Source organism: Branchiostoma lanceolatum, chromosome 2 (assembly GCF_035083965.1).
Source record: "Branchiostoma lanceolatum isolate klBraLanc5 chromosome 2, klBraLanc5.hap2, whole genome shotgun sequence".
NCBI lineage: Eukaryota > Metazoa > Chordata > Leptocardii > Amphioxiformes > Branchiostomatidae > Branchiostoma > Branchiostoma lanceolatum.
This window is the reverse complement of record NC_089723.1, coordinates 32,877,149-32,902,876: the sequence shown is the minus strand read 5'-3', so window position 1 is coordinate 32,902,876 and position 25,728 is coordinate 32,877,149. Positions and strand designations below refer to the sequence as shown.

General features: G+C 42.0%; 5 protein-coding genes across 5 annotated transcripts; 3 read left to right on the top strand and 2 right to left on the bottom strand.

Moving 5' to 3' along the window:
* Positions 1–167: 167 nt before the first annotated feature.
* LOC136428686 (U6 snRNA-associated Sm-like protein LSm6) lies at positions 168–3,612 on the top strand. The gene is made up of 4 exons (XM_066418392.1): positions 168–282; positions 583–678; positions 1,323–1,436; positions 2,935–3,612. The coding sequence occupies exons 1-4, from the start codon at positions 210–212 to the stop codon at positions 2,973–2,975; spliced, it is 324 nt and encodes a 107-aa protein (XP_066274489.1). The 5' UTR covers positions 168–209; the 3' UTR covers positions 2,976–3,612.
* Positions 3,613–3,625: 13 nt separating this feature from the next.
* On the bottom strand, positions 3,626–6,445 carry LOC136428685 (uncharacterized protein C3orf38 homolog). The gene is made up of 3 exons (XM_066418391.1): positions 6,279–6,445; positions 5,202–5,404; positions 3,626–4,753 (listed from the first exon to the last, which is right to left on the bottom strand). Exons 1-3 carry the CDS (start codon positions 6,397–6,399, stop codon positions 4,223–4,225), a joined length of 855 nt encoding a protein of 284 aa, XP_066274488.1. The 5' UTR covers positions 6,400–6,445; the 3' UTR covers positions 3,626–4,222.
* Positions 6,446–7,792: 1,347 nt separating this feature from the next.
* LOC136426985 (IgGFc-binding protein-like) lies at positions 7,793–12,777 on the top strand. Its single transcript, XM_066415705.1, has 8 exons — positions 7,793–7,814; positions 8,724–8,896; positions 9,308–9,680; positions 10,316–10,524; positions 10,660–10,781; positions 11,190–11,340; positions 11,730–11,934; positions 12,359–12,777. Exons 1-8 carry the CDS (start codon positions 7,793–7,795, stop codon positions 12,775–12,777), a joined length of 1,674 nt encoding a protein of 557 aa, XP_066271802.1.
* A 4,109-nt stretch (positions 12,778–16,886) lies between these two features.
* LOC136426984 (uncharacterized) lies at positions 16,887–21,509 on the top strand. Its single transcript, XM_066415704.1, has 11 exons — positions 16,887–17,079; positions 17,382–17,570; positions 18,291–18,422; positions 18,657–18,787; positions 19,108–19,282; positions 19,622–19,811; positions 20,092–20,118; positions 20,251–20,317; positions 20,550–20,620; positions 20,899–21,132; positions 21,419–21,509. Exons 2-11 carry the CDS (start codon positions 17,382–17,384, stop codon positions 21,487–21,489), a joined length of 1,287 nt encoding a protein of 428 aa, XP_066271801.1. The 5' UTR covers positions 16,887–17,079; the 3' UTR covers positions 21,490–21,509.
* Positions 21,510–21,516: 7 nt separating this feature from the next.
* LOC136426663 (probable UDP-sugar transporter protein SLC35A4) lies at positions 21,517–25,663 on the bottom strand. The gene is made up of 10 exons (XM_066415396.1): positions 25,541–25,663; positions 25,343–25,425; positions 24,782–24,887; positions 24,119–24,295; positions 23,820–23,878; positions 23,496–23,558; positions 23,078–23,208; positions 22,740–22,859; positions 22,565–22,623; positions 21,517–22,238 (listed from the first exon to the last, which is right to left on the bottom strand). Exons 1-10 carry the CDS (start codon positions 25,565–25,567, stop codon positions 22,047–22,049), a joined length of 1,017 nt encoding a protein of 338 aa, XP_066271493.1. The 5' UTR covers positions 25,568–25,663; the 3' UTR covers positions 21,517–22,046.
* Between the last annotated feature and the right edge of the window lie 65 nt (positions 25,664–25,728).

Here is a 25,728-nt window from a genome sequence, read left to right as displayed (position 1 = left end):
CGGGTGAAGTGTGTCAGTCCTAAAATCTGCATTAGAAATGCAGCATGCAGGCTAAAAAAAACTACTTTAGCAAACTGAAAAAATGTAATTTTGCGGAAAAATTGTCATCTTTTATGTTGGATTTCAGTTTTCCGAAAAGTTATTATAACTAAGAAGATCCGTTTTAACATTGTATTTTGGTACAGTCTGAAAGAGGTCAAAGGCTATCCATGCTTTTCCAGCTTTTGGTTTGTTGCAGTGCAGTATCATTTTATCCCACTCATTTTGAACACCTTACGCTATGTAAGCATTATTCTCTCCCTTAGGTTGGATTAGATTAGTCTTAATGATCTGTTCATGAAAATTTGTTGATGTATGCACTGAGCATGGCGGTCAAATATGGATTTTACTCTACTCTTGTGTGTTTGCCGGGGGAGGGGGGCATAAACAGACGGTGGAGTTTGCAAAATTATCCTTCTTTTGTTTCGGACAATGTTTTGTAATGTGTCCAAGTTCCTATCGGGACACTTAGTCTTTGTTGCACAATCAGAACATGCTTGTTTTTGTGTTAATTGATTATCACGACTTTGCTTGCCTCCACAGACGCCATGTCTAGAAAGCAGACACCTAGCGACTTCCTGAAGCAGATTATAGGGAGGCCGGTGGTAGTCAAGCTCAACTCGGGTGTTGATTACAGAGGTATGTGGGTATCGTACCTTTGTGTACAATATATACACAAATACTCTACATGTATTCCAATTTCAATCTTAGAAAGTCTACATGGCTTTTTCAGTGAATGTGAGGCAGCTATTTTAATTCACCATAGCCCATCCCTTAAATTCAACAGAACTAAATCAATCATGAAGTATAATTGGTCGGTTTGATGCTATGAAGCACATTACTTGTTATTGCGTATTCACTGTTAAGCATTATTGTCAAATTCTCCATATCACGCAGTTGAATGCCAGATTGTCCGAAAGTCACAATGGAATTTCCTGTTGTGTCACTGTTCACAGCCTAGTTTTACCAGTTATGATACATCAATTCACCATTAAGTGTTGCCGTCTTCTACCATTAAGTGTTGCCGTCTTCCTAAATTTACCATTAAGTGTTGCCGTCTTCTACCATTAAGTGTTGCTGTCTTCCTAAATTTACCATCAAGTGTAGCCGGCCTAAATTTACTGTTAAGCGTTGCTTGGTTCCCCTATGTAGACCCTCATCATGGGCAAAGGGGGCACAACTGCTAAAGTGAAAAGTGTTGCTCTGCATTTCCAACTACAAGACCAACCCGCACTTTGTAACCATGATCTTAACATGTTTTGATCATGTTCCCTGTATTGCAGGAGTGCTGGCGTGTCTGGACGGCTACATGAACATAGCACTGGAGCAAACTGAGGAGTATGTTAACGGGCAGCTCAAAAACAAATATGGCGATGCCTTCATCAGGGGTAACAATGGTAGGTACAGAAAATCAACACAGGACTGTAACAAGTACATGTACATTCAAATGTGCTATGTACATTGTAGTTAGAAAGTCTTTGCCAAATGAATGCCCTGTTTAAATTATCTAAATCAGGAATGACATGTGTGGAAAGCTCTTTGAAGTTAGTTGTTGAACAGTTGAAAAATGCCTTTTAGATATAAGAAAGTAGTGTTCACAGTTGCAATCATCATATATCCAACAAGAGTCTTAGGACCCAAAATCTCCATGAAACTTTGTTTTTTTATTAAACCAGTTCCCCCCATTCTATATCGCTCAATGGTATGACCCACACTGGCCAGGCAAGGGGAGAAGTGGCTATAAATAGCTACTGACCTAGATAAGAGACCAACAGATGGTGCGACCTCAAAGCCCACAATAGAGTAGATATTCCTCATTACTTATGCAAATTCAGTATGAATTTGCATAATTAGCACTTCAGTTTGTACATCTCTGTCCAACCTACCTGCATATCAAATAACATGAAAATCTGTCGCTCCTTTCTTCAGTTATTCTCCTTGGAAAATATTTACAAACACGCCATTGCAGTTCCAGTGACACATACCAGGGGGCCCAAAATCGACCTTGACCTTTTTCCTCCCAGCACCTACCCACATACCAAATATCATTTCAATCCATCCACACGTTCTTCAGTTATGCTGATTTTAAGCGTCCGGTGACACATACATACACACACGGTGACACAAACATACACACACGCGCACACACACGCAAACACACTAACTTCGCATGATTTGCACTACAGTGTGTACATCTCTGTCCAACCTACCTGCGTACCAAATAACATGAAAATCTGTTGTTCCTCTCTTCAGTTATACCCCTTTAGAACATTTTTACAATTAGGCCATTGCAGTTCCAGGGACACAAACCAGGGGGTCCAAAATTGACCTTGACCATTCTCCTTCCAGCGCATACCCACATACAAAATATCATTACAATCCATCTACACGTTCTACAGTTATGCTGACTTTAAGCATCCGACGACACCCATGCAAACGATTTACCTCCTTACTTATGCAAATTCGGTCTCATTTGCATAGTTTGCACTTAAGTGTGTACAACTTGGTCTAACCTACCTGTGTACCAAAGGACATGACGATCTGTCGATCCAGTCTTCAGTTCTTCTACATTGAAGATTTTAACAAATACGCCATTGCTGTTCCAGTCACACATGCCAGGGGGCCCAAAATCGACCTTGACCTTCCTCCTCCTAACACCCACCCACATACCAAAAATCATTACAATCCATGTGCAGGTTCTACAGTTATGGTGACTTTAAGCGTCCGGTGACACATACATACACACAAACACCAAACGCAAGCAAAACAGTATCTCCATGAAAAAGCCTTTTTTCATGGAGATAATGATAGATATTTGGCCAGATAAACAAACAAGATGCTCTGCCAAGGATTTTTGTCATGCGATTAAAGTGTTCTACCTTTTTCTTGTTCCAGTTCTCTACATCAGTACACAGAAAGCTGTAAGACGTGCATAGTTCCAGCACTGGATGTTTGCAGAGACCTGTTTTATTTTTGATATAGTGCAGTATTCTGGTCTATGATATAGTTCTGCGTTCTTTGTTTGTTATTGTCAATAAGACTAAAGACAGCTAACAATGAGTTAGGAGATAAGATTTCCCATCGAAGGAAGTAAGGTTTAACTTGAAGTTCTTTCTAGATGCCATATTGTTTGTCATTATTTCTAAAATTACTTTTGAAAAATTGTATTGAGTAATAGACAGAACAATTGATAAAAATTGGGACTATGAAAATGCTATTATTTCTATTTGGAGACCTACATGTTGTAAGCTAGGTAAAACCATGCACCGTGCACCAATTCTTTTTATGAAACATTATTGTTCTGTTGATGGTGCAAAATAAAGACACTTCTTTTCTTATTGATGGTCCAAAATTAGTTCATGCTATTATTCAGGAATAAATCTGGTATTGATACGCATCAATATACCTCTCTTGTATCTTTTGATTAACATGTGTCACTATACCACAGAATACATTGTATTTACTTGTTCAGAAACTGGTGATCAATTCAGTGTGGTAGAATTCCATTGTCAAACAGCAACCCTGCCATTCCTGTATGTGCATTGTAGATGAAATAAATCATCTTTCTCACTCTTTGAAAATAGTAAATTTTCTGCTTCTGAAGCAAGTGATATTAGACAAACATCAAGGATACCATATGATAGCCATAGTGGAGGAAATATGCAACTTTTACCTACTGACTGACTTCCATAAACATTGTGACAATAAAATGAAATTGACCTTTAGTAAAAACATGGAATACTGAAGATAAAAGGCTGCCTTGATACAGTAGTTGCAAGTGCTAAAGACTACAGTGTAGGCAATCCAAACATTTATAACATGCCTTGCAGTCCATTCTGAAAAATTTCTCGATGTATCCTCTTCTCTCTAACGTAGGGTAACAACACCAAGTAACATTCTACATAGGAGCAGCTTATTGTGCAAATGATTTATGCAAGAAATAGAATAAATTTGCATCCAGCAAAAAAACTAAATTTCTGACAGCCGTAAGAATTTATATGAGTCACATGATTTACCAACATAATTGCAGAAATGCTAGTACAACTGTAGATTGTAAAAGCCTGTGGTACATGTATCAGACTTTGCTTTATCTTATCAACCTAATAGTAAATGACAATAAACATCAACACTGAAAGTGTTTAATTGTAATGTCTGATAAACATTTATGTAAGGTTCTGTAAGGTTATGCTGTTATAGGAAGTAGGTCATCACTTCCAGCCTCAAGTCTGGGAATACCCATGACTTCCCGTCCACGAATCCTCAAATTTGTGGACTTGATCTTGTAGTTATTGTGCTTGGCTGGATTGCTGACGAGACAGAAGCACTGTTCAAACATTCCCAGGCATTTCTCCTGACGATGCACCGTACCACAAACCAACACTGCCACCAAGCCGTGTGGATCCTTCTTTCCCTTCACACCATCAGCTGCTATGTTAGGGTTGAATATCAGTAGGTCGTTTTTCACGATGGCTAGAAGTCTTTGGCTGACAAGTTCGGGCCCTTCGTACTCTTCCTGGTGCAGATCAGGGGTGTGGTACTCCATTCTGAGCTGGGTGTCTGCCCAGAAGTGCTGAGGGCCCCACCCTTCTACCGGTGAGCTCGTCTTCAAAGGATGATGGGAGTTGAGGAGGTTGAAGAACCAGGTACAAAACTGCTCTGCTAGCAGCTGAATCTCGTCCTTAGGCTTCACATGTACAGAGACTTTTATGTCCTCCTGAAATTGAATTAAATCAATTCATGTATATTACTAATGATAGTTATTATTAATTCATATATATATATATATATATATATATATATATATATATATTTGTTGGTGCCCCAACGACCCAATGTGAGGCCAAGGGATAGGTGAGCTGAGTAGATCCTAAAGGTGTAGAAAATATTGAATTGACAAATACAGGTCATAGTTTCATTAATCTTTGGCTTGAGTTCAGTCATTGCATAATGCTACTGAATATGTAACTTACAATGTGTTAGATCCCCTGCAATTGTACTAGTACTCCCATGCATGCATGGCCCCTAGCTTTCGGGGGCGCTGCGTCATTCTGACTTTGAGAATCAATGCATAAACGGTATGTCTCATTCATTACCTAGTTAAGAGGGATTAGACTCATCAACACAGTGATCAAATTATAAGAATTACAAAAAAGAGTACCTACCTCATCCTCCCATTGCACGTTTGTGGCCACCTCAATGCCCCAGAACTGCAGTACTCTCTGGATAAGGTCTGTCTTCGTTGCAGTGGGTGTGATGATGACATTATTCCTGGCTAGGTACTGGAAAAGTAAGTCTCTCTTGATCTTCCTTCTATGCAGGAGCTGTTCTGGTGACTCTGAGTAGGACACGATGGCACGGACAGCCTCTGTGAGGGTAAATGGGTACAACATTGATATTGCTATCAGGCACTGGTTTGTCCTAGTCATAGTTGCATTGCACAGAGGAGTGCAAAAAATGGGAATACAAGTTACAACTATAGTCCCTACACTAAACCTTTGAAAACACTTCTTTTTCTTGAAAATTTTGGTCCATTTTGGAGACTTTTGGGCCAGAAGGAACAGGTAGGGTCTAAGCTTTCCCATTTTGGGTCAAAATTTGTACGTTTCAGTAGTTTAGTTGGCGTAAGGAGATATCTGAGTGGTTTGGTTTCACATGCCCTGAGCGGATGGTTACAGTCTGGAAGTAGGTCAAAGTTGAGGTTTGTTTTCTTCTGTCAGCTGTCCCGAGCGATCGAGCTGGTCAATTATCTGTTTTCTTTGCATGATTCTAAAGTAGACAGTTGTGGCTTTCTGGTGCATAAGAATTTTTGGGGCTTGCAATGTCAGTAAGTACTTTTCTGAGCCCTTGTTTCAGTGCATTAAAGCATAGCTTACTATGTACAAGTCTGACTGTGGTATCTGCCCTTAACATTCATCAGAGTTATTTTAGAGTTTGGGGGTCTGGCATCCAGGCTAAGCATACTCTGGTTTCGGTCGGAGGGAGGGGGGGAGTAGTGGCCACGATTTTCATCCTCGAAGGGGACGTAAAACTCGCGGTCACTCCTAGCCACCCCCAACCCCAAACCACCGGCACTGAAAACTCTGCTTGGAGAATACGTGATGGCACAGAAAGTTGTACATGTAATTTATTAAATCACTTTTTAACACTATTAAACGCCGTTACTTTAGTACCCGGAACTGTGGTAGGGATGGGACGTCTAGATCTGTGTAACTGTTTAATTTAATAGATGCCAGTCTTACCATTTCGGCTTCGCACCTCTATCGACTTGTTCGTCACCGTGTCCTTCAGTGACAAGAGTTGGTCTTGAGGGATGAGCTGTAACAGCTCTGCACAGTTCCGCTTTTCCTTGTCAGACAGCATTTCAGCAGTGGAGGGCACAAAATGCACACACCGGCTGGAAACTACGATGACATGTCAAAGGTCAGGACGATGGGCGGAACCAGTTACATTGGAGGGGAGTTGCATTTTTACTTGTTACGCCACACAAATCTTATTTGTTGATTCTCGGATTTTTAAAGAATTGGAGCGACAGGGCGAAAAAAAAGAGAAATGCAATTTTTTTGCAAATAGTCTGGGATGAAGATAAAGGTTTACATAACATAAAAAATAAAAGGATTCAAGTTTCAGGTTTGTATGGCTCATTTTATGCAATGAACCCCTTTCTTTGATCCAGAACTATAATTTCAGGAACAAGATTACATTTTACTATGTAATGTATGTAACGTTATTGATATTGAGAAATAGTTTTAATATATGAAAATTTATAACTTATGATAAAATGTGACCGCACTTTTCTTGTATGTGCAGGCCTTTATAATCTATTTTGGTGGCTATTGAGTATTAGAACTACAACTGAACAAATAGTAAAATCGTGAGTAAAAAATTGTGAATAGTGATCCAATTCTTTTTAATGGGAAAAACAGAAGAGGCGATTCCCAGAAGCAACAACAAATGGTGTGGCCTTAGCTTCGCCAATAACAAGGACATGTCCTTGCCAATATGAACCAATAAGGATAAGGGCCTGTCTGTCTCCTCAAACAACGGACCTCCATTTTAAGTTCTATCCGAGGGACGTCCCTAACCGAAGCTAGTTACTCATTTTCACCTGAGCGTAGTGCGGAAATTGTCAAGGGCAGTGTTCTGGGCCAAACACCGTACAGTTACGCCACCGTGACGGCACTGTTACAACTTCAATGGGTTTAGCCTTTCACCTCAGTGTGTATAAAAGGTTTAACAGGCCTCTGGTCAACAAAAGTTTCACTGAAGCTATTAAAAATGCATGAGCGCGTTACATTGACACAAAAATGGGTCATCCTTTTATATCACACATTCTTCATTTGAGCGCTTATCTTACGTCTGAAAACATATCCTGCCGCACAGGCCGCAAAATCATACGCTGTATGCAGATTAAAGATGACGTCATCCGCCTTTTTTAAGTCCGTAAAACGATACCCGCGTTGAATCCAGCTTTCGTCGGTATCATTTGGACGGGATGTTCGCCCACTTCCCGTAATTCCTATAGTTAACAAGAAAAAAGTCACAAAATTGTCAGCAATGACAACATTTTGGCTCATAAGTCTATTGATCGCAAATTTTCTATTCGAGGGAAACCTGGCAAATGCAGCGGCTGGCAACACTGGTAGGTGGATTATCCTGTATCTGTGTCCGTGTCTTCATCACCCCCGTATAGCCGGTATAACCGACCTTCGGCGTTTAGAAAGAATGTCATTGTTATTTGTGGTTTTACACCGAAATGTCCTCTCACAGATCTAGAAGTGACTATTGATGAACATGTTCGTTTATTCATCACAACTTCATAAATGTTTACGGGGAACCTGAACAAGAGGTGAAGCTGGTCAAGAACGTAGAGATAAAGCTGTACAGGAAGGTAGTTAGGCTTTGAATTTTAGATTTTTTCATTCTTTGCTTGAATAGTCGCTGCACATATGGAACAAATAACTGAACTCATAGATAAACACGATGAGACAAATGTAAAATTGTACTGATCTACACCTGAGATACTTCAGGCGACGAGATAATGTGAAAAAACAAGCATTTGAAGCACCTACTTTTGATACACGGAATGATTATATATGTACAAAGAATTATCAGTTCATTCTGTTCAAATAAAGGCATGTTTAGGATGTTGATAGACCATTGAATTATCTACCTGGCCAGATTAACTGTTTGCAAATTTCATGAGCGTTTTTTTTCTTTCCCTGTGCACGAAGGGCCTCTCAGATTATCCCACTGAAAACAGATGATATCTAAAGACGGGTTCTTTTACACAGCGTTCAATTGAGAAAACAAGTCATGTACTCCCTACAACCATATCCTTATCAAGTTTACATTGTGACAGCGTCGAAAAGTCATTCGAATTATACTGTAAAACGTATTTGCCAAAAAGAACCGGAAATACCAGTAAGACTGCATAAGGACAAAAGGAAACCATTTTGGATTATAAAAACCCTGTATCTGTTCACCTGGATCTGTGACCTGCAAAGTTATCAAATAGCAACTCTCGTACTGGTATTTGGCTCATTTAAGAAATCTTTGGAAATGCCACACGGATTTCATCAACTTGCATATTGCGGGACTGTAACTGTATTTCTTTACCCAACTTTTGTACATTAGGGCATTAATTATAAGACTGCTCACACAAAATAATTGAAACTGTTTGACAGGAGCCCGTGACAACAAGGGCACTGAATTCATCCTCACGTTCACGGAGAACCTACAGCGTGACGAGCACGACCCGAAACTACAGGTGGCGGGAACAACTCAGACTCCGGCCACCGTCGTCGTGGAGGTCCCGAGCGGCGGCTTCACCACGACATTTACTGTCAGCTTCGGAGAGGTAAGTCGTCCGGCTAGCATGACCAGGATGACTGGACGAGTGGCTGGCTGATTGAATGTTTGTTTCTGTGTGGCTAAGTGGCATTGTTGAAAACATTAAATATGACTCACATCCCTTGAGTATAATCTCTGTCTGTTTCGCCATGGCACGCGTTTCAAGTTGGCCAAGCACACCGGGACTCCCTGCCCTACCCTTCGTACAGATGTTTGACGCCATAAGCTTCTTCATACACGGAGCTATCTGCTTTACGTCTCCATCCGAAAGGGCGATGCGACTCTTTTCCAGACGTGTGTAGACCCGGGCCGTTGGCTCCACGGAAATGGAACCAGAACCATAAGATAAAAACTTGTTTTGTTGAAAGGTACTCTTAATTGCTCTCATAAACGTTTTTTTTTACAAATTTGTTTTCAGGTGAACACCGTTAACGTGCCTCGTGCTGCTGTAGAGCTGCGCGGCAGCGGAACACAGGGCGCCGGCATCCACGTCACCGCCACCGAAGAGATCGTTGTTTATGGCGTTCTTGCCGAGCGGGCGTCCTCTGACGCCTTCCTGGCCCTTCCCACCGACGTCCTAGGAACGGAATACGTTGCGTCCTGCTTCAATCCATCGGGCGGGTACCCCAGTCAGATTGGCGTCGTCTCGACCGAAGATCAGACCACCGTCAGTATTGTGCCGAAGCAGGACGTGACGTTTGACGGGCGGGCGTACACGGCAGGACAGACCATCACCGTCACTCTGAACCGGCTGCAGGCTTTACAGGTGCAGAGTAACGAGGACCTGACAGGTCAGTGGTTAAGTTATTCTCCAAGCAGATCTTCTTCTTCTCCTTTCAATCCTGTCGGACGATCAGTTCAACGTCGATGGACTCGTCTATCTCTACTCTTGCAGAGTTTTCCACAAGCAGCGCAGGTGAAGGCTGTTGTTTGGCATGGTGTGTGTCAGATCGTATAAGCCAGCCAGAGAACGGCTCCAGTCAGCCAGAGAAGGTCTAGTCAGGCACCGTGATCTGCTCGGAGATTAAGTGGTAGCCCCGGTGCCATCCGATTACTAATGGGGCTCCTACACCCGCTACCCTAAAAAAAATCTTTCAGGGTAGCCAGTGTAGTAGCCACGGTACTAGTGATTTGATAAGTTAGAGGAGTGTTAGCTCATTAATTCACTAGAAGATTGCTAAATTATTGTGTTACGCGTATGAAAAATCATTAGCACAACTTTTTAACCTTCTTCGTCTTTTGGCATCTTTTATTAATATTAACTAAATAAATGTGCTAGGTTAGTGCACGTGGGACATCGGGACTTCAAATGGGAGGAATGGGGAAAATTCGAGAGACAAAGAAATTCACAGGGATATCTGCATCGCTATAATATGTGAAGGACTATCTGTTGTTTATGATGTAGTATAACACCATATTTGTACAGGGTCACGTGTCACTTCCGACAAGAACGTCGCAGTGCTCAGTGGAAACCTCTTCGTCACCATTGGTAACGGGCAGTCTGGATCAGGAGACCACATAGTGGAGATGATCCCACCCGTGGACACCTGGGGGAAGGAGTTCGTCACCGTGCCGCTCAAGATGAGGACGGCGGGGGATGTTTTCAGGGTCATCGCTGCTAGAGACAATACACAGGTGAGGGGGGAGGGGAACAAAAGGAGACATTAAGGCACAGAGAAATGACGTTATAAAGAACTGACGAAACCACTTTCTACTTTCTTTAAATATCTGTGGCGAATTAAGTGAGTAAAAACAATTGTCGTCCTCCAGGTCGACGCCACAGGACAGAGCACGACCAATCTCAACGCCGGTGGTTTTTGGAACTTTGAAGCTGGTTCAGACGACTACCTACATGTCCTTACCACTGAGCCTGTGATGCTCATGCAATATAGGTACGATATATAATGTTTTAACCAATCTACACGTACATGTACACACACACACACACACACACACACACACACACGCGCGCGCACACACACACACACACACACACACACACACACACACACACACACACACACGCACACACACACACACACGTGCGCATATCAAACTTTGTGTGTGTGTGTGTGTGTGCGTGTGTGTGTGTATGTGTGTGTGTGCGTGTGCGTGTGTGTGTGTGTGTGTGTGTGTGTGTGTGTGTGTGTGTGTGTGTGTGTGTGTGTGTGTGTGAGAGTGTGTGTGCGTGCGTGCGTGCGTGTTTGCGCGCGCTTGTTTCATGAATTCGATTGCTGGACAAACATCTAAGCTAAAATAGAACAAATAGTTTTAAATTTGCTCGTCTATCCCCCATGTAGTAAGACGGGTACCGCCGACAGCACGGACAGCGACCCCTTCATGCTGATGATCCCGCCCCTGCAGCTGTTCGCAGCCGACTACACGTTTGCCACTACTCAGCTGATTAATAAACCCAACAAACTGACTCACCATATCAACATTGCAATAAAGGTAACAAAAATGCTTCACGTTTAGGACACTTTACTTTGTGAAGCTAGTTCATTTTGCGACTCCACTAGTTTGCTGCTTTGGTACCATTTCCAATCCGGGGCCCGATCAGGCATTTTGTTGGAACGAAATATATTATGTAAGGCAACAAAAGACACAAAACGTAAATAAATTACTCCTAATCATATACTGTGTATTTTCTTGATATGCATTATTTAATCTTTCGTTTTCGCAAACCGCCCGACCGGGCCCCGGATTGGAAATGGGACTGAAGCATTACTAATGTAGTTTTAGGCACTCGGTTTGCGTGTTAATAATATCAATTGATACCAATTTCCCGAGCATATTTTTGTTGCAGCAAGTGACAAATTAATTTGCTTCATCAATTGCAGAATTCTGAGAAAGATGGACTACGTCTGGACGGCAACGCTCTCGCTGCCGACGTCACGTGGACGTCCATCCCAGGTACCGACCTAGCAGGGACCCACCTGGACATCTCTGACGGCACGCACACACTAGTCCACGCCTCGCCCGTCGTCACCTTCGGGGTGTCTGTGTACGGGTTCAGCACCACAGAGTCGTACGGCTACCCTGCAGGTCTCTCAGACTTTCAAACTTTATTGTTCAATCACCCTTGCAGTCCTTATCGGGACTGAATCGTAATGATTTTACAGTACTCTTGCCTTGTAAGTCATTGTACTTAATTAAGATATAAAACAGCATGAAAACGGCATTACATTGTACGTAAACGTAGGGTTTTGCGGGCATCACATGGACGACAATGTTCTTGGAATAAACAGGGTTAACGTTTTGGGTATACTTTATTTGCTTTACTGGTGGTTTAAGTCCCTTACGGCGAAGGAGGTTGTAGGGTGTCTACCGGAGGCAGTAATAGCCTCCTGGCGCCTGTAGGGATGCATGGCATCGTTCAGGTTCCGCTGCGGCTTCATGTCGCATTGAGTACTGAGACTGTAGCGTGGAGAGTTGATCATCGTGTTCAATGCCGATGATTTTGCATCAGGTCTCCGGATGGCCCGGATCGCCGCACCCTGCAACGTCACCGCCACCGTTCCCGGGGACGGGGTCGACAACGACTGTGACGGCCGGATTGACGAGGAGCTGCTGGACGGACAGGACCACGATGGAGACGGAGATGGTGACGAAGATCTTGCAGCAGGTTACGAACAGTTTCATCATGAAATTTTACCACAAATGAAACCATCTATTCTCTACTCTGAAAGCAGTATATACATGCTCCAACCTAACATTGACTACTACTACTACTACTACTACTACTACTACTACTACTACTACTACTACTACTGCTGCTGCTGCTACTACTTCTTCTACTACTACTACTACTACCACCACTACTGCTACTGCTGTTGTTGCTGCTACTACCACTGCCACTACCACTACCACTGCTACTACTACTACTGAGCAAGGCTGGGCAACACTCAAAATGATCATATGGCATTTTCTCCGACAAATATCAAAATTACTACTGTTTTAGACGACGGAACGCATGCGGAAGAAATGCAATGATCATGTATTTTCCACACCATGAAACAGCCAACCTGTACAGACTGTCTTTTGACGTCAGTGACGTTCCGTACGCGGCAAGCGGCGACAATGTGACAGTGACGATCTACTCCACTACCTGTGGTGGCTGGTGTGTGTCCACTACTGTGCTGGGCGAGTTTAGACGGAGCCGAAGGTAAAGTAATGTTCCTAGTGTTACAGTGGAATTCGAAAGGACAGGACCTTGTCTAACTTGACAAGAGAGCCTCCTCTAAGTTCCATGATTTTCTTTAGCCCCTCAGCGTCTACTACTTTCGTCATAGGCCAGAGTAAGGCCCAGAAAACCGACTTCTTTCAAGCCCGAGGTCGATTAAATACAGACAGATGTAGTTCTATATCAGCTTTAATTGCCGTCTCAGGACATGGAGGACGACGTATATGACCATCTAGTCTCTCAGACCGATTAAATTTTTACGTTATACTTATTTTGGCTGCGATTCTCCAACAGGACACGATTACATTACTTTGAGGGCCACGATTTGGGTCATCCAGAAATGCTTAAACTCAGGACTGGTGGCCAGGACTCAATCATTCTTGACCAGGTCAGTACAAATGTGCTCAACTTGTTTTCGCACGTCCACGCCATAGTCATCAGCATAGAAATCCCAGAAAATTTGCTGCAGTACATACGTAGCATCTGTATCTGTATCTATATAGCCGGTGTACCGACCGCCATTCGGCGTAACACACCAGCTTTGCAGGCACGCGGCGCGCCAGCAGCTGGTTATATTATACCGAACGACATGTCATGTCTAACCTTCGCTTATCTAACTGCTAATCTCCAAGCAGATCTGCACGGGGCACGAAAATCGTAAATGCTAGCCAGAGAAGCTCCAGTCAGCCAGAGAAGCTCCAGCCGGCCGACTGGAGCTTCTCTGGCTTACTGGAGCTTCTCTGGCTAGCATTTACGATTTTCGCTTGGAGATTGTCTAACTGCATCCATTGTTTAAGCTGTCTAATGAGGATGCATTTACGATACTTGGTGGTAACGAGCAGTATGGTAAGAGAAATGTGGTCAAGTGAATCGTCCATAACGTTTACAATGTGGCTTTTCTTTACATGCATTTCATGACTTTACGTTATCAATGTTATCTACAAGAATGGCTTCACAATGTCTTACAGGTTCGCCTGTATAGCGGTCAGACGGGTAGAGAGGATGAATTCCCGTGTAGCCAGTGTAGGCTGAGTCGAACTCGAACTCGAGCTCGTTCATTTGAATTCGAGTCGTTGTATCTGGACGCCCATGGTGAGTGTTTGTGTTTCTAGGTGAGTGTATGAAGGGATGATCTGGGTAGATTGCTCATTAGCTTATTCTCAGTCGCCTTTCTCGTCCTCTTGCCTGAAACATTTCTATGCTGTTAGAAGCACAGTAATCTTGGTTTGTTGGATCTCGTGCAAAGATGTTTAAGTTGATTTGACGGACTTGTCTTTTGTTTTCACGGTCATTATAGCACTGTCTCGGGGGTCTTGTGAGGGAGGTCAGGAGTCAAACATTTTTGATTTTTACTTGGCTGAAACTCTGGCAGCTTAATGGTTATAACAAACAATCTACTTATTTATGCATCCTTCTTGTTCTTTTACAAGGTCCGAAAACATTAGAGACATTGAAGATGACGTTTCCCACCGAGCCGTCCATCGCAAACTACGTGAAAGTTGACGCAGCCATGGATGACCCGCTTGCTGCGCTGACCGCTTGTATGGAGCTCCGGGTTCCAGACTCGGCCAGCGGAACGCTATTCAGCTACGCCACCGCCGAGAGCGCCGTTGGGAACGAAGTGCTGGTTTGGGGGGCACAAGACAGAACAACTTACAAAGTAGGGTTTTATCAATTGTTTTTTTTTTTCAGCCAGGATGTGGTTCAAAACGAAATCCAGTCATTCCCTCAATGGGTGGAGTGTAATCATGCATATGTCTTTCAAAGCAGAAAAAGGCTTCTAAAGGTTCATCAATATGAAAATGTATGCAAGGATATATCCCGGAACGCAATCTAGTCATTTCCTTCATGGAGGTGTTCCTTTGCGTGGTGCATGTACTGCTTGAACTTTATGCCTCTACAAAACTGCATGCCGTTTCTCTATAGGGCACACAAGTAATGTACAAATAAAAGTGTGAAAAGTAAGTACATAAACACTACAGACACACATAGACACCGATGAAGAGGCGTGGATATCTGCTAGGTAATGGCATGCTACCCCGCTATCGTACAGGGCTGTGGCAGGACACACATTCATCAAAGCAAAGCCTGCTAGAGTAGACCCGATTCCTTCCTGACGATACTTGTCTAATCTACCTATGGGCCATACTTAAACATAGGAGGACTTCATGTATTTATTTTTTCTCGCGGCATTTTCCAGCTGATAATCAACCGTGACCAAAGTGACGCATTCGATCTCCCCATCCAAGCCAACCGCTGGCATCTGTTGTGCGTCACCTGGCAAAGCGAGAGCGGTGACTGGGCGTTTCACGTGGATGGACAACAGGCGATGTCTGGCTCCGGACTGGGTACAGGTCACCTGGTCAGGACCAATGGAGCCTGGATTCTAGGACACGACCAGGATACCGTCGGGGGAGAATTCATTGCAAACGAGGTAACATAAACTTGAAAGATTTTTTAAAGTGCACAATGGATGGAGAAGCAAACTCTTGTTTCGAAACAGCTAAATGTGTAAAGGGGTGGGTGGGTGTTAATTATGATTACCACAGGTAAATTAATTTCATCAAGAAGGTAAAAAACGTCGCTTTTGTACAGCTGTCTACATGTGTGGCTGTTTTCCTCGAATCAGGCATACAGAGGTGACCTGGCACGCTTCAATGTGTGGGACCATGTCCTCTCAAAGGAGGAAATGCGGGACTTCTACAAGTGTGGCAATGGAGGCAACGTCATCGACTGGGTCACAGTAGCGGTGACGCCACACATGGATGTAGCCTTCTCTGAGCACATCTGCAGTGAGTCCGACATAATCTCACATATGTGAAGAAAGTGTGACTTGCACATAGAAGAGTCTATAGGCTTGCAATTAAACATTATGAAATCATAGGACGTAATCAGCGGCTCGACAGCATTTGTCTTTCATCGGAACTCTCTACAAAGATTCCTACTTTTGTCGTGAAAACGAAGATCTTCACCGCTGTCTCGAAAATTAAAGAGGACACCGTGGCCCCTATTGAAAATGAATGAGTCGCTAGTAAGATATGTATGGTATTGTTCTGTTTTGTTGCTTATAATATAAGATGTTTATTCCTTTCAACGTTCAGCTACTGCAGACGTGCAGCTGAGGTGGGATCTGACGACGTTAGGTGAATCTACAGACATGTTCCAGGGAGGGGATCTGATAACAATGGAGTACTACCTTACCATGACGTCAGGCACAGACCTGGTGAACATCACGCTGCAGTTTCATTCAGACTCGCTTGAGGTACCACAGCCTCTTTACATCTCATTTAGATTTCCTTGATCATACTGAGATGCATGTCGGGCTCATGATATGTAACATCGAAGCTAGACTTTGTATCATCAAAATAAGGTACAACGTTATACGTTAGTAACGTCAATAGCGAATGATGCTATGATGATTCGATGGCGTAGTTGACGATCTGATTGTGCAACTGAAATTTTGATCTTTAGGAGCTGGACGCCATCACCATCTCTAACAATTCAGGTCTGCTAGAACTAGACGGCAATATCACTGGAAAAGTCAAAGGTACGTATGATTTACTCCATTTCACACTTTCCCACTTGTCTAAACGAATGACACGTATTGAGTTGATCATCATGACGAAGGTCCTTATTTGTTATGTCTGTGTGACATTTGCAATTGATATTTCCTTTGCGGATAAATCAAGAATTCTTAAAGTTTATTTAATGTCTTGTAGAAGTAGGAATTACAACGATCTTAAAACGATAGTAATCACAATTCCATGGTCGCCTAGCCTGTCACTAATTTTCCGATGTTGCTTTCTTCAGATACGGTGTTTTACGGACAGGAGCTTTCGGTATACATCAATGTAACCTACTCGGTAAAGAAGTTCGAAATTGAATTGGAAGAGTTCCTGGGACCGGTTTACCCCAACAACACAGTATCTGCCACAGTAGGCGCCCTTCCTACGTTCAACATATCCTGGCTGCGCGAGGGAAATTTAACGTTTGGTGAGAAGATAAACGTAAGTTAGAAATTCGCTACTACATCATGCCACATGTCCATGTCTCGCATGTTTTTCTGGTGCTATGCGACAACCAAGTTTTTCATTCAGAATGAACTCAGCGCTTTGAAAGTGTACATGTTTCTCTAATTCAACTGAATAGTCGTACCGAGCAGAACCTTCTGCCCATAACCTCATTGGTCGTACTTGACGTTCTGGACAACTTGAAATGAGTTTGAACGGTAAGGAAGCTTCGGAACACATCTCATACACAGAACCTTTGCAGGGTTCAACATACGTAATGGTCATTTCTTGAATTGTAGATGTCAATCATCGTAGTGTTCCCTCGTCTGAAACTGGACAGCATGATTGTTGAAGTGCATTTCCCGACGATCGGCTCTATCCTACCCCTCGCCATCACACACTTCACTCCCGCTGAGATCGGGGACAACGTGCGGCTGTTTGGACGGAACAGCACATCTCAGCAAAGTCCGTTCCCGACCATCAAGAAGGTAAGACTCGCTATCCAGCATTGACACGGAGGGACTACTTTCATCACCTTGGTACAACATGGGATATTGGAGTTTTCTTTTTCACAACCAGGAATGTCTCTCACCTGCTTACGTTTCGATATCTATCAGACATATATCTTCCTCAGAGCTTCTGACTGGATTGCTGCTATATACTGGCTACATAGAGCGGCGAGAAGCAGCACTCCAGCCAGAAGCTCTGACGAAGATGCCTGATAGGCATCGAAACGTAAGCAGATGAGAGACATTACTGATTGTGAAACAGAAATATCCGACACGTAGGGATTGTTTTAACAGTTCAGGAAAAAATGTCGTAGCTGACAGATTATTCGAAGAGGTACAAAGAATCAACAACAATGACGTACGGTTTTAGATTCATGTGAGGCAATGCAAAACGTTACATTGCCACTATACTAAGTGGTTGGCTTGTTCAGTGAAGTCTACAGACTAACAAACCATATCTAACAAAGAAGGTGACTACGTTGCTGTCGTGGCTCCTTCCGAGGGAAGAAAGCTATTCGATAATTCGTGTCAAGAATTGTACTTTATTCTAATTCTAATTCTTATTAAAATACATAGATGCTGGAATATACATGTATTATAAATATCATTGCTGGTATTCACGCTCAAGTTATCCGGATTAGTCAGTAAATAGCTATTCTTGTTCAGAATGTCTTTGTCATATTTGTTGATACTTTACAGGACGATCGCTGGGTGTTGGAACTACACGATATTTCAACACACGGGGATGAGAACAACTTTCTGAATCTCGTCGTTGGATTTGAGTTTATCAGAGACGAGGACTTCTCGACTCCAAAGGAGCTCTGGGTAAAGGTGGGATATTTTACTACTAGTACTTAAAATTGTAATTGAGTATTTACAAGAAACCGTTAACAATACAAGAAGTCTGCAAACGCTGTTTGTGCAATGCCTAGCTTGCACTTCACCACGGTTTGACTCAAATTGATATTCACAACGTATTTTCGTTTGCTCTACCATAGTCAAAATGTAAAAACTAATAGATTTTAAAGGTGAACGTTACATGATGTTTTACTTCTGTTTGTGTAGGCCAGCCTCGCCCTCGTCGCGTTGGACACCGTGATATGGACGGGCGCCCTCCCCGTTACCGTCGTACCGCGGGGCAAACCTCTACTGGTGCTGGACGCCTCTGTCACCGACCCTGGCGACCTCGGCAGGGGGTAGGAGCTTTACCTTTGGTTAAGTCGAATAAGATTACTGCAATACCAACATTAAAAATATTGGAACAATTCTGTATTGTAACATCCACATATAGCATGGAACGGCGTAGAAGTGAACATTGGTATATTCTTTGGCCTTCATTTGAAACAAATTCCTTTTTTTCAGTCAGTACCAACATTTGAGTTATCACCGCTAAACTACCTGACTAATCAATGGTTAAGAAGATGAATCTTTGACGCAATATAAGACTACTAGTTAATCTACTTTTCACCATCGAACAATTCAGACTTAAGTCGTTGATTAGGAATCACTTTTGCAGGGACATGGTGACGTTCAATGTCGACATTCATCACGACCCCAACTCCACGGCGATGGCACATAACGTCACGGCGAAACTCATCTCAACTCCGTTCGTCAAGTTTGACAGCTTTGGAAAACTCGAGGATGGGTCACAGCCAACGGTGATCGTCAAAACGAATAACATTTTGTTCAAGGTAGGGCGAAAAGTAAGCTTAGAGAAAGTGTTTGCTTGTATATAGATGTATATCGATGAGATGTCTGAACATATTCACTGCATTGCCATTCTTTATATACAGTAATGATCATGACAAGAAATTGAAACTGCTATATATGTCTTTTTTTTAGCAATATGCCAGTAGAAGAATGGGAAATTGCTTTTTATAATTCATGTTTATATCTTCAGACTGATTTCCGAGTACAAATTAGCTAGTTTGGAACAGACTGTGGAAGATTGTTCTTTTCTTGAAAAATGGCTGAGCCAATCCTGCCTATAGCTGTATATGTTGTCTCTACCACTCCGATTCTTTTCTCAGTGGCCTCAGCTGGACCTAACCGACCGACCCAGGTTCACATTTAAGATGCGGATCGACCCTGACAAGAAGGAGCGGCCGGGAGACCACCGTTTTGTTGGGCCTCTGGACACCTTGTACCGCGGGACCGCCATCCCCGGAAAACGGCTGCGTACCGAAACAAAGCTGCTGCAGTTCTTCTACAAAATCTTTCGTATGTAACGTATAATGTAGATTCTCATATTTGTGTGCTCTCAATTAGTTGAGTATTTACTGAAGGGCACGATTTCTTTGCTACCCATGATGACGTTTTTCTTGTTACAGATTTGTCAAGTGCCTGGCTACTGTAATTTCGTGTTCTGGATGGGAATGCCAGGCCGTTGCTCCCTTTGCTCTGACATTCGCCTTGTAAAACTACCGTGACTATGTTAATGGATGTTTCTTTAACTGATAAAACGATGAAAAATGATAAAATCTTTTTGTCATTCTTTCAGCTGACGCTGACAGACAGACCGTCCCAGGTAAGTGACTCTCTGTATTTTTAGAAACAAAAGTCTGACAATACTAGTAATGAAATGCTATCGTTCTATCTCTACTATAACTACTGAAAACTAGCACGGTAACTGATGACATTTTTTCCTTCGTATTTTCAGAATTTCGCGAAAGGAGTTTTCTGGTCGATTCCCAAAGCAGCAAGGTGTACTTTTGTAACTACGCTAGGTCAGTAACCTTTAACGTTACATGATATTACTATCGGCCGCAACAGGTTACAGTCCACTCTGCCTTCCCTTTGCTGTTAGGCCTGCAGTTCACGCATGCAAAAATATGATTTAATCTTTGCCACACTAATGTGACTTGATCATTAAAACGTACGTCTTACGTTAACTACGAGAATAACGAGTCTTCACATTGGTACCTCTACATAGTGACATAGTTATGAACTTCATTTCAGACGTCGACAGGGGTTGAATGCTTGCTTTGCCCACGATGAAAACAACCCGTCCCAACATGAGAACTGGAGAGGTAAACCATTTCATATTATATACGTATACTACATTCAGGGTAGCCAGAAATTGACACTTCGCCATATCTGTAAAGATTGATCTGTATGACCAATGCGTTTAGAACGTAATCATCAAGTATTTTGAACCCTTTTTGCTGATGGCTTCTTTTTGTACTGGCTTGTTTGTGCACAGCAGGCCCGTCTACGGGCAAGAAGTGTATTATAAGCCCCCAAAAAGTCCCAGAGAGCTATGGCTATCATGGAGCGAAGCATATCTAAAAAAATTTCCCGGTTCAAGTTCTGAGCCCAATGCTGGGCAGCCTGCTGGGGGTGTCCCAGGCGGAGTCCCAGCTGTACGGGGTGAGCCACTGCGGCAGGGCCTACATGATGAGCGAGGATGACGGGAGAAACTGGTTCTCCATCCCGCGGGACGACTGGACCAAAGCCAGACAGACTGGCTACGTCCCAGCCATGGAGGTGATAGAGGGAGAGAACGCAGACAGCTCTACGGCGCAGGGAACTACCTGGAGAGGTTTGTTCCTCTAGTTCAATCAATTACATCTTAGACCTCCCTCCACAAAAGTCTCCCTGGCTCTGTACTGTACTGTAATCCATTGGTTTTCTCCTTGGTGCTGAATTGCTGTTCTAAACTGTGAGACCATCTCACCAATTTCCTGCTTTTCATGCACTAATTTCTTAACTAACAACCATTTAGAGAATTTGGCAAAGTGAATATCAAACATCTTTTACAACTTCAAACGTGGCCTTTATATCGTAACCTGTAGCACATGCCTAATGCCTGTTGTATATCATTGCAGCTAATGACACTGGCATTCTGAGGCTTCCAACTGGTGAGACGGACTGGCAACAAGTCGCCTCCTGGACCTGATGAGACGACAACAACAACAACCATAACTAATGTACTTAAAACCGGAATGTATTGGATTTCATACAGATACATAGCTAGGCGTATTCTTGTATGACTGAATTCACATCTCATGGCCTCCCTGAAATATAAGACAATACTTGAAGCATTTTCTTGCACTTCTTTTTGGACATTTGATTGTCATGTTACTATAAAAACTGCTGACTGCAACATTGCACATTTCATTTAACTAGTTGTGAATAAATAAATGGTTCATAACTTACTAAGTATTCTGTATTACAGCCTTTTAACTTTGTTGCTCCATTTGTACATTTATCATTGTAAAAGGTTATGCAAGTAACATGTAAACTGTTTCTAATTAAAAAAAGTATGTACATGTTGACATTTTTATCTATATGCTACATCTGTAATTTCCTATGATATGATAAACAAATAAAAGCAGACATACAAGTTAAGCTCCAATGACAATATCAAATACAGTATCTACTGTATGCCCTTACCCCTGTAGTTGCTCCAGCATTGTGATGAATACATATCCGAATCTTGTATCTACAGTATGCTTATTTCCTATGGTAAAGTACCATGGCAACTATGACTAACACAAATGAGAAGCAGAAGTACAGGTTGAGCTCCAGAGAGAAGAGGACCATGGAGGCCACAGTGGTGACCAGCATGGCACAGGAGATGATGAACAGTCTGGTGATGTTACTGGCATGTTTCATCACTGCTGAGATGATCAAACCATTTCCTGCCTACAAAACAAAATAAAACAAAAACATAATTTTGATATCATCATTTCAACCCTTTTCACTTCTGCATCAAATCTGTTCTCAACAACATAAAAGAAGATAACTCTTTCTTGTTCCAGCATGTGCAATTCCTCATTGTTACAGTACATTCATCCCGGTTATAAAATAAAACTTACATATAAGCACTGAAAGCTAAACTACAATTCCCATTGATGATTTTTCTTGCATGCTCTTAATTTGTAAGAATAGCACTAAAACATCTTCAAGCATTCAATCATACAATAAGGGAGAGCACCCAATAGACTGATCCCATAGCCCTGACCACTGACCTGTGTTAGGATGATTGCCCATGTTAAGAAAGTACACCCAGCAAAGAAATCTGTTGTTCCTGAAGACACATTGATTTATCATCAACACATTTTCAATAAGAGCAACAAAACAAAAGAAGTTTTCATGTTACTGATTGGCAAAAGAATATCAAAGCACCAAACATTATAGTCTCACCATCAGAGCTTGACCAACTGCTGACCAAGAAGACGAGCAAGTTGAGGACAGCTCCAAAGATGTACAGCAAGATGTTCTGAACATGTAGAGATAGCTGTGGTTGTCTCTTTAAAATGAACTCTATAAAGGAATAGATATAACAAATAGATAGCCCAGATAGCAAAACTCCACAATGTTTTCAGAGAAGAAGCAATACAGCTCATTGAAGTGTGATTAGCAACTTGTAAACTTATAGTCTCAATTACAAAAGTTATAATTTTAAGAGTTCAACGTACTAGTAGTTTCCATATACATCTACTAACCCTAACTGTAACCTATTGTACACTTGAAGGAGTTACCTGTATAAACACCTGATGCCCCAGATATTGCACAGTAAGTCATGACAAGAACAAGACCCCACATGGTGACATGGACTTTACTTGATGAGGAGTAGTCATCAACAGTGCCTGCATTCATCAGGCCCCCATAGCTGTGGGACAAATGTCAGAACAACAGCATTAATATTTATAGATGTTGCAGCCTTACAGGTATTCCATAGCAGCCGATGCAGGAAGCTTTCACTACAAAATCTTTTTAAACAGCCAGTCCCCAGTGAGCATATCAACAACAATGTACAAAAAATCACATCTTTAATATATCAGAATAAAGTTATTAAGTGGTTGATAGGTGACAATATTCAAACTAGAAACTGCCTGCCTTAGTCAGTTAGTGCTGAGCATACATAAATGATGAAGAATCCATTTAAAAGTTAAGAACCTGTTACTGATTCCTGCTATGGTGAGCAGTCCTAGAGCCAACCACTGTATCCAAGAGAGCCTCCTGTTGGAACACAGGGGAACGACATCAAGAACTTCTGGTAAAGGAACATATTTTGTAACAGTGGGATTTACAGAGAAGCTGCAGTATCAGTATGAGACATAATACTTAGGTGGCAGCTGCCATCATTGTCATCAAATCCCGAAATACAAGCATTCGAACTTTCCAATCGTGTATCCTGATATCTGTAATAAATGCCGAATATTTATGTTCAATAATCATTATATGAATGTTATGATGCAAACGAAGTGTAAAGGCAATTACCTTCGCATGACCATTCTGTATAGTACAGCTGTTGCAGCTATCTTCAAGTTACTCAGTACCTGAAAAGAGAGATTAAATGGCTAAAGGATCTGAAAAAAATTCTTAATCTAACGTTAAAGGAAAAAACACATTTCCAATGTTTGCAAAATATATCTTTTAAGACCAGGCTTGAGTACTGCCACTTGAAAGGTGTCCTCCCCATTATCTACTGCTTATGTCTTGGTGGCAAAGTGAGAATAATGATGATGGTTATGCTGTTAGGGAAGGTACCTTGGAAATGGTACAAGCAGATTCCATACCTGAAAGCTGGCGGGATCCATATACAGTTGTATGTGCACCACGATGTTATTGTTGATACAGTACAGCAGGGCAGGGATGCTAAACGGGACCCAGTACTTGAAACTGGGTAACCCCAGTCTGCCGCTACCAACTCTGATGCCCAACTCCAACCGACGCATTGTTAATGAAAACAACAGCTGGAAAATAAATCAAGATACAGAAAGTTCTAGTTGAACTTGATGCAGTCTTCTATAACAATATCTTAATCTTAAATGATGCTTGATTCTATCCACATATAAAAGAATTTCAACTAAGATCTGACTTCATTCAATCAAACATAAATGAATGTAGTTATGTAAGCATAGAAATATAGTTATGAAATACATAATATCACAATCTATGGTATACATTCAACATTTTCAGTATTTCTTACAATCACCTGAGAATGCTCTATCATAGTTTAACGTTCAAAACCACAGCAGTAAAGAAAGTCTATGAATGAAGACAGAGGTTCAGTGAAATAAGTGTGTGAGATGAGTATGATTTTCTAGATCTCTGTGATAGATGTTGTACCTTTGTCAGTTCTATCATGTAAAGAAAGTCTATGAATGAAGACAGAGATTCAGTGAAATAACTGTGTGAGATGAGTATGATTTTCTAGATCTCTGTGATAGATGTTGTACCTTTGTCAGTTCTATCATGAGTACTACAGATGCTGAGTTGAAGGGAATCTTGCCGTCCACCTTACACAGGTTCAGTAATACGGAGTGAGACCCGTAGATCAGAACACTGGTTAAAAGAGAGATAAATTTGTCAGTGTACAATCACCAAGCCCCACGTAATGTTACATGCAAACAAAGAACAACTTGAACCATAAAATTAGTTGATAGCACAATCTCTGTCAAAAGGGCAAACAGCCTATAAGTATAATGTTACAATCTCTGGCATGGTTATCACAGACCCATCATAGCCAGTCCTGATATATACAAGAAATGTATAAGACTTGTTGTTGTTGATGTCCTTGCTTTATGATCCTGTCAACAGTAGAAAGATATCCTGTCAACAGTACGAATTTTTCTACTGCTGACAGGGTGATCCTGTCAACAGTGTGATTTTTTCTACTGCTGACGGGATCATCCTGTCAATAGCCTCATGATCAGGCCATTTAAAGGGGTATCTACTGGCTGAGCTTCAAGGTGAATACTATAAAGTATTCAAGGTGAATATTTAAAATGATGCCTCACCCAGACACCAACATGATGGCCCACTGAAGACTGTTGGGTTGTCTCGTATCGCCATGTCTCTCATTAAAGTACAGTGGGAGCTTCTGGAATATACAAACATCACAAGGGAGCCCTTATCAACAAATATATGAAAGGGATAGGAGAGATATAAACACATCACGGCGCAATAATGATAATTTCATCGATTATAGAAATTACCTCTCTTGAAATCGAAATCGCCGCCATTTTGGAAAAAGTGTCATCAACTGGGTACGTCCCTATTTTACGACAAAATATTTTCTCGCATTTTGAAACATCTTTTATTTAATTTCATGGCAGCATCGCACAGAAGTATGAAGTTGTCAAACATTTTGCTGCACGTTATTTCTCACGTTGACAGCATTTTA

Coding starts and splice junctions, on each gene's coding strand:
- LOC136426663 (XM_066415396.1), bottom strand. CDS start 25,567: ATGGCGGCGATTTCGATTTCAAGAGAG. Junction 22,860..23,077: donor GGCATCAGGTGTTTATACAG/GTAACTCCTTCA, acceptor ATTCCTTTATAG/AGTTCATTTTAAAGAGACAA. Junction 22,624..22,739: donor CAGTTGGTCAAGCTCTGATG/GTGAGACTATAA, acceptor ATGTGTCTTCAG/GAACAACAGATTTCTTTGCT.
- LOC136428685 (XM_066418391.1), bottom strand. CDS start 6,399: ATGCTGTCTGACAAGGAAAAGCGGAACTGTGCAGAGCTGTTACAGCTC. Junction 5,405..6,278: donor AGAGGTGCGAAGCCGAAATG/GTAAGACTGGCA, acceptor TTACCCTCACAG/AGGCTGTCCGTGCCATCGTG. Junction 4,754..5,201: donor ACGTGCAATGGGAGGATGAG/GTAGGTACTCTT, acceptor ATTCAATTTCAG/GAGGACATAAAAGTCTCTGT.
- LOC136426985 (XM_066415705.1), top strand. CDS start 7,793: ATGTCCTCTCACAGATCTAGAA. Junction 10,525..10,659: donor CTGCTAGAGACAATACACAG/GTGAGGGGGGAG, acceptor GTCGTCCTCCAG/GTCGACGCCACAGGACAGAG. Junction 11,341..11,729: donor ATATCAACATTGCAATAAAG/GTAACAAAAATG, acceptor CATCAATTGCAG/AATTCTGAGAAAGATGGACT.
- LOC136428686 (XM_066418392.1), top strand. CDS start 210: ATGCTTTTCCAGCTTTTGGTTTGTTGCAGTGCAGTATCATTTTATCCC. Junction 283..582: donor TTTTGAACACCTTACGCTAT/GTAAGCATTATT, acceptor TTGCCTCCACAG/ACGCCATGTCTAGAAAGCAG. Junction 679..1,322: donor CTCGGGTGTTGATTACAGAG/GTATGTGGGTAT, acceptor CCTGTATTGCAG/GAGTGCTGGCGTGTCTGGAC.
- LOC136426984 (XM_066415704.1), top strand. CDS start 17,382: ATGTCAATCATCGTAGTGTTCCCTCGTCTGAAACTGGACAGCATGATT. Junction 17,571..18,290: donor CGTTCCCGACCATCAAGAAG/GTAAGACTCGCT, acceptor GATACTTTACAG/GACGATCGCTGGGTGTTGGA. Junction 21,133..21,418: donor GCAGGGAACTACCTGGAGAG/GTTTGTTCCTCT, acceptor ATATCATTGCAG/CTAATGACACTGGCATTCTG.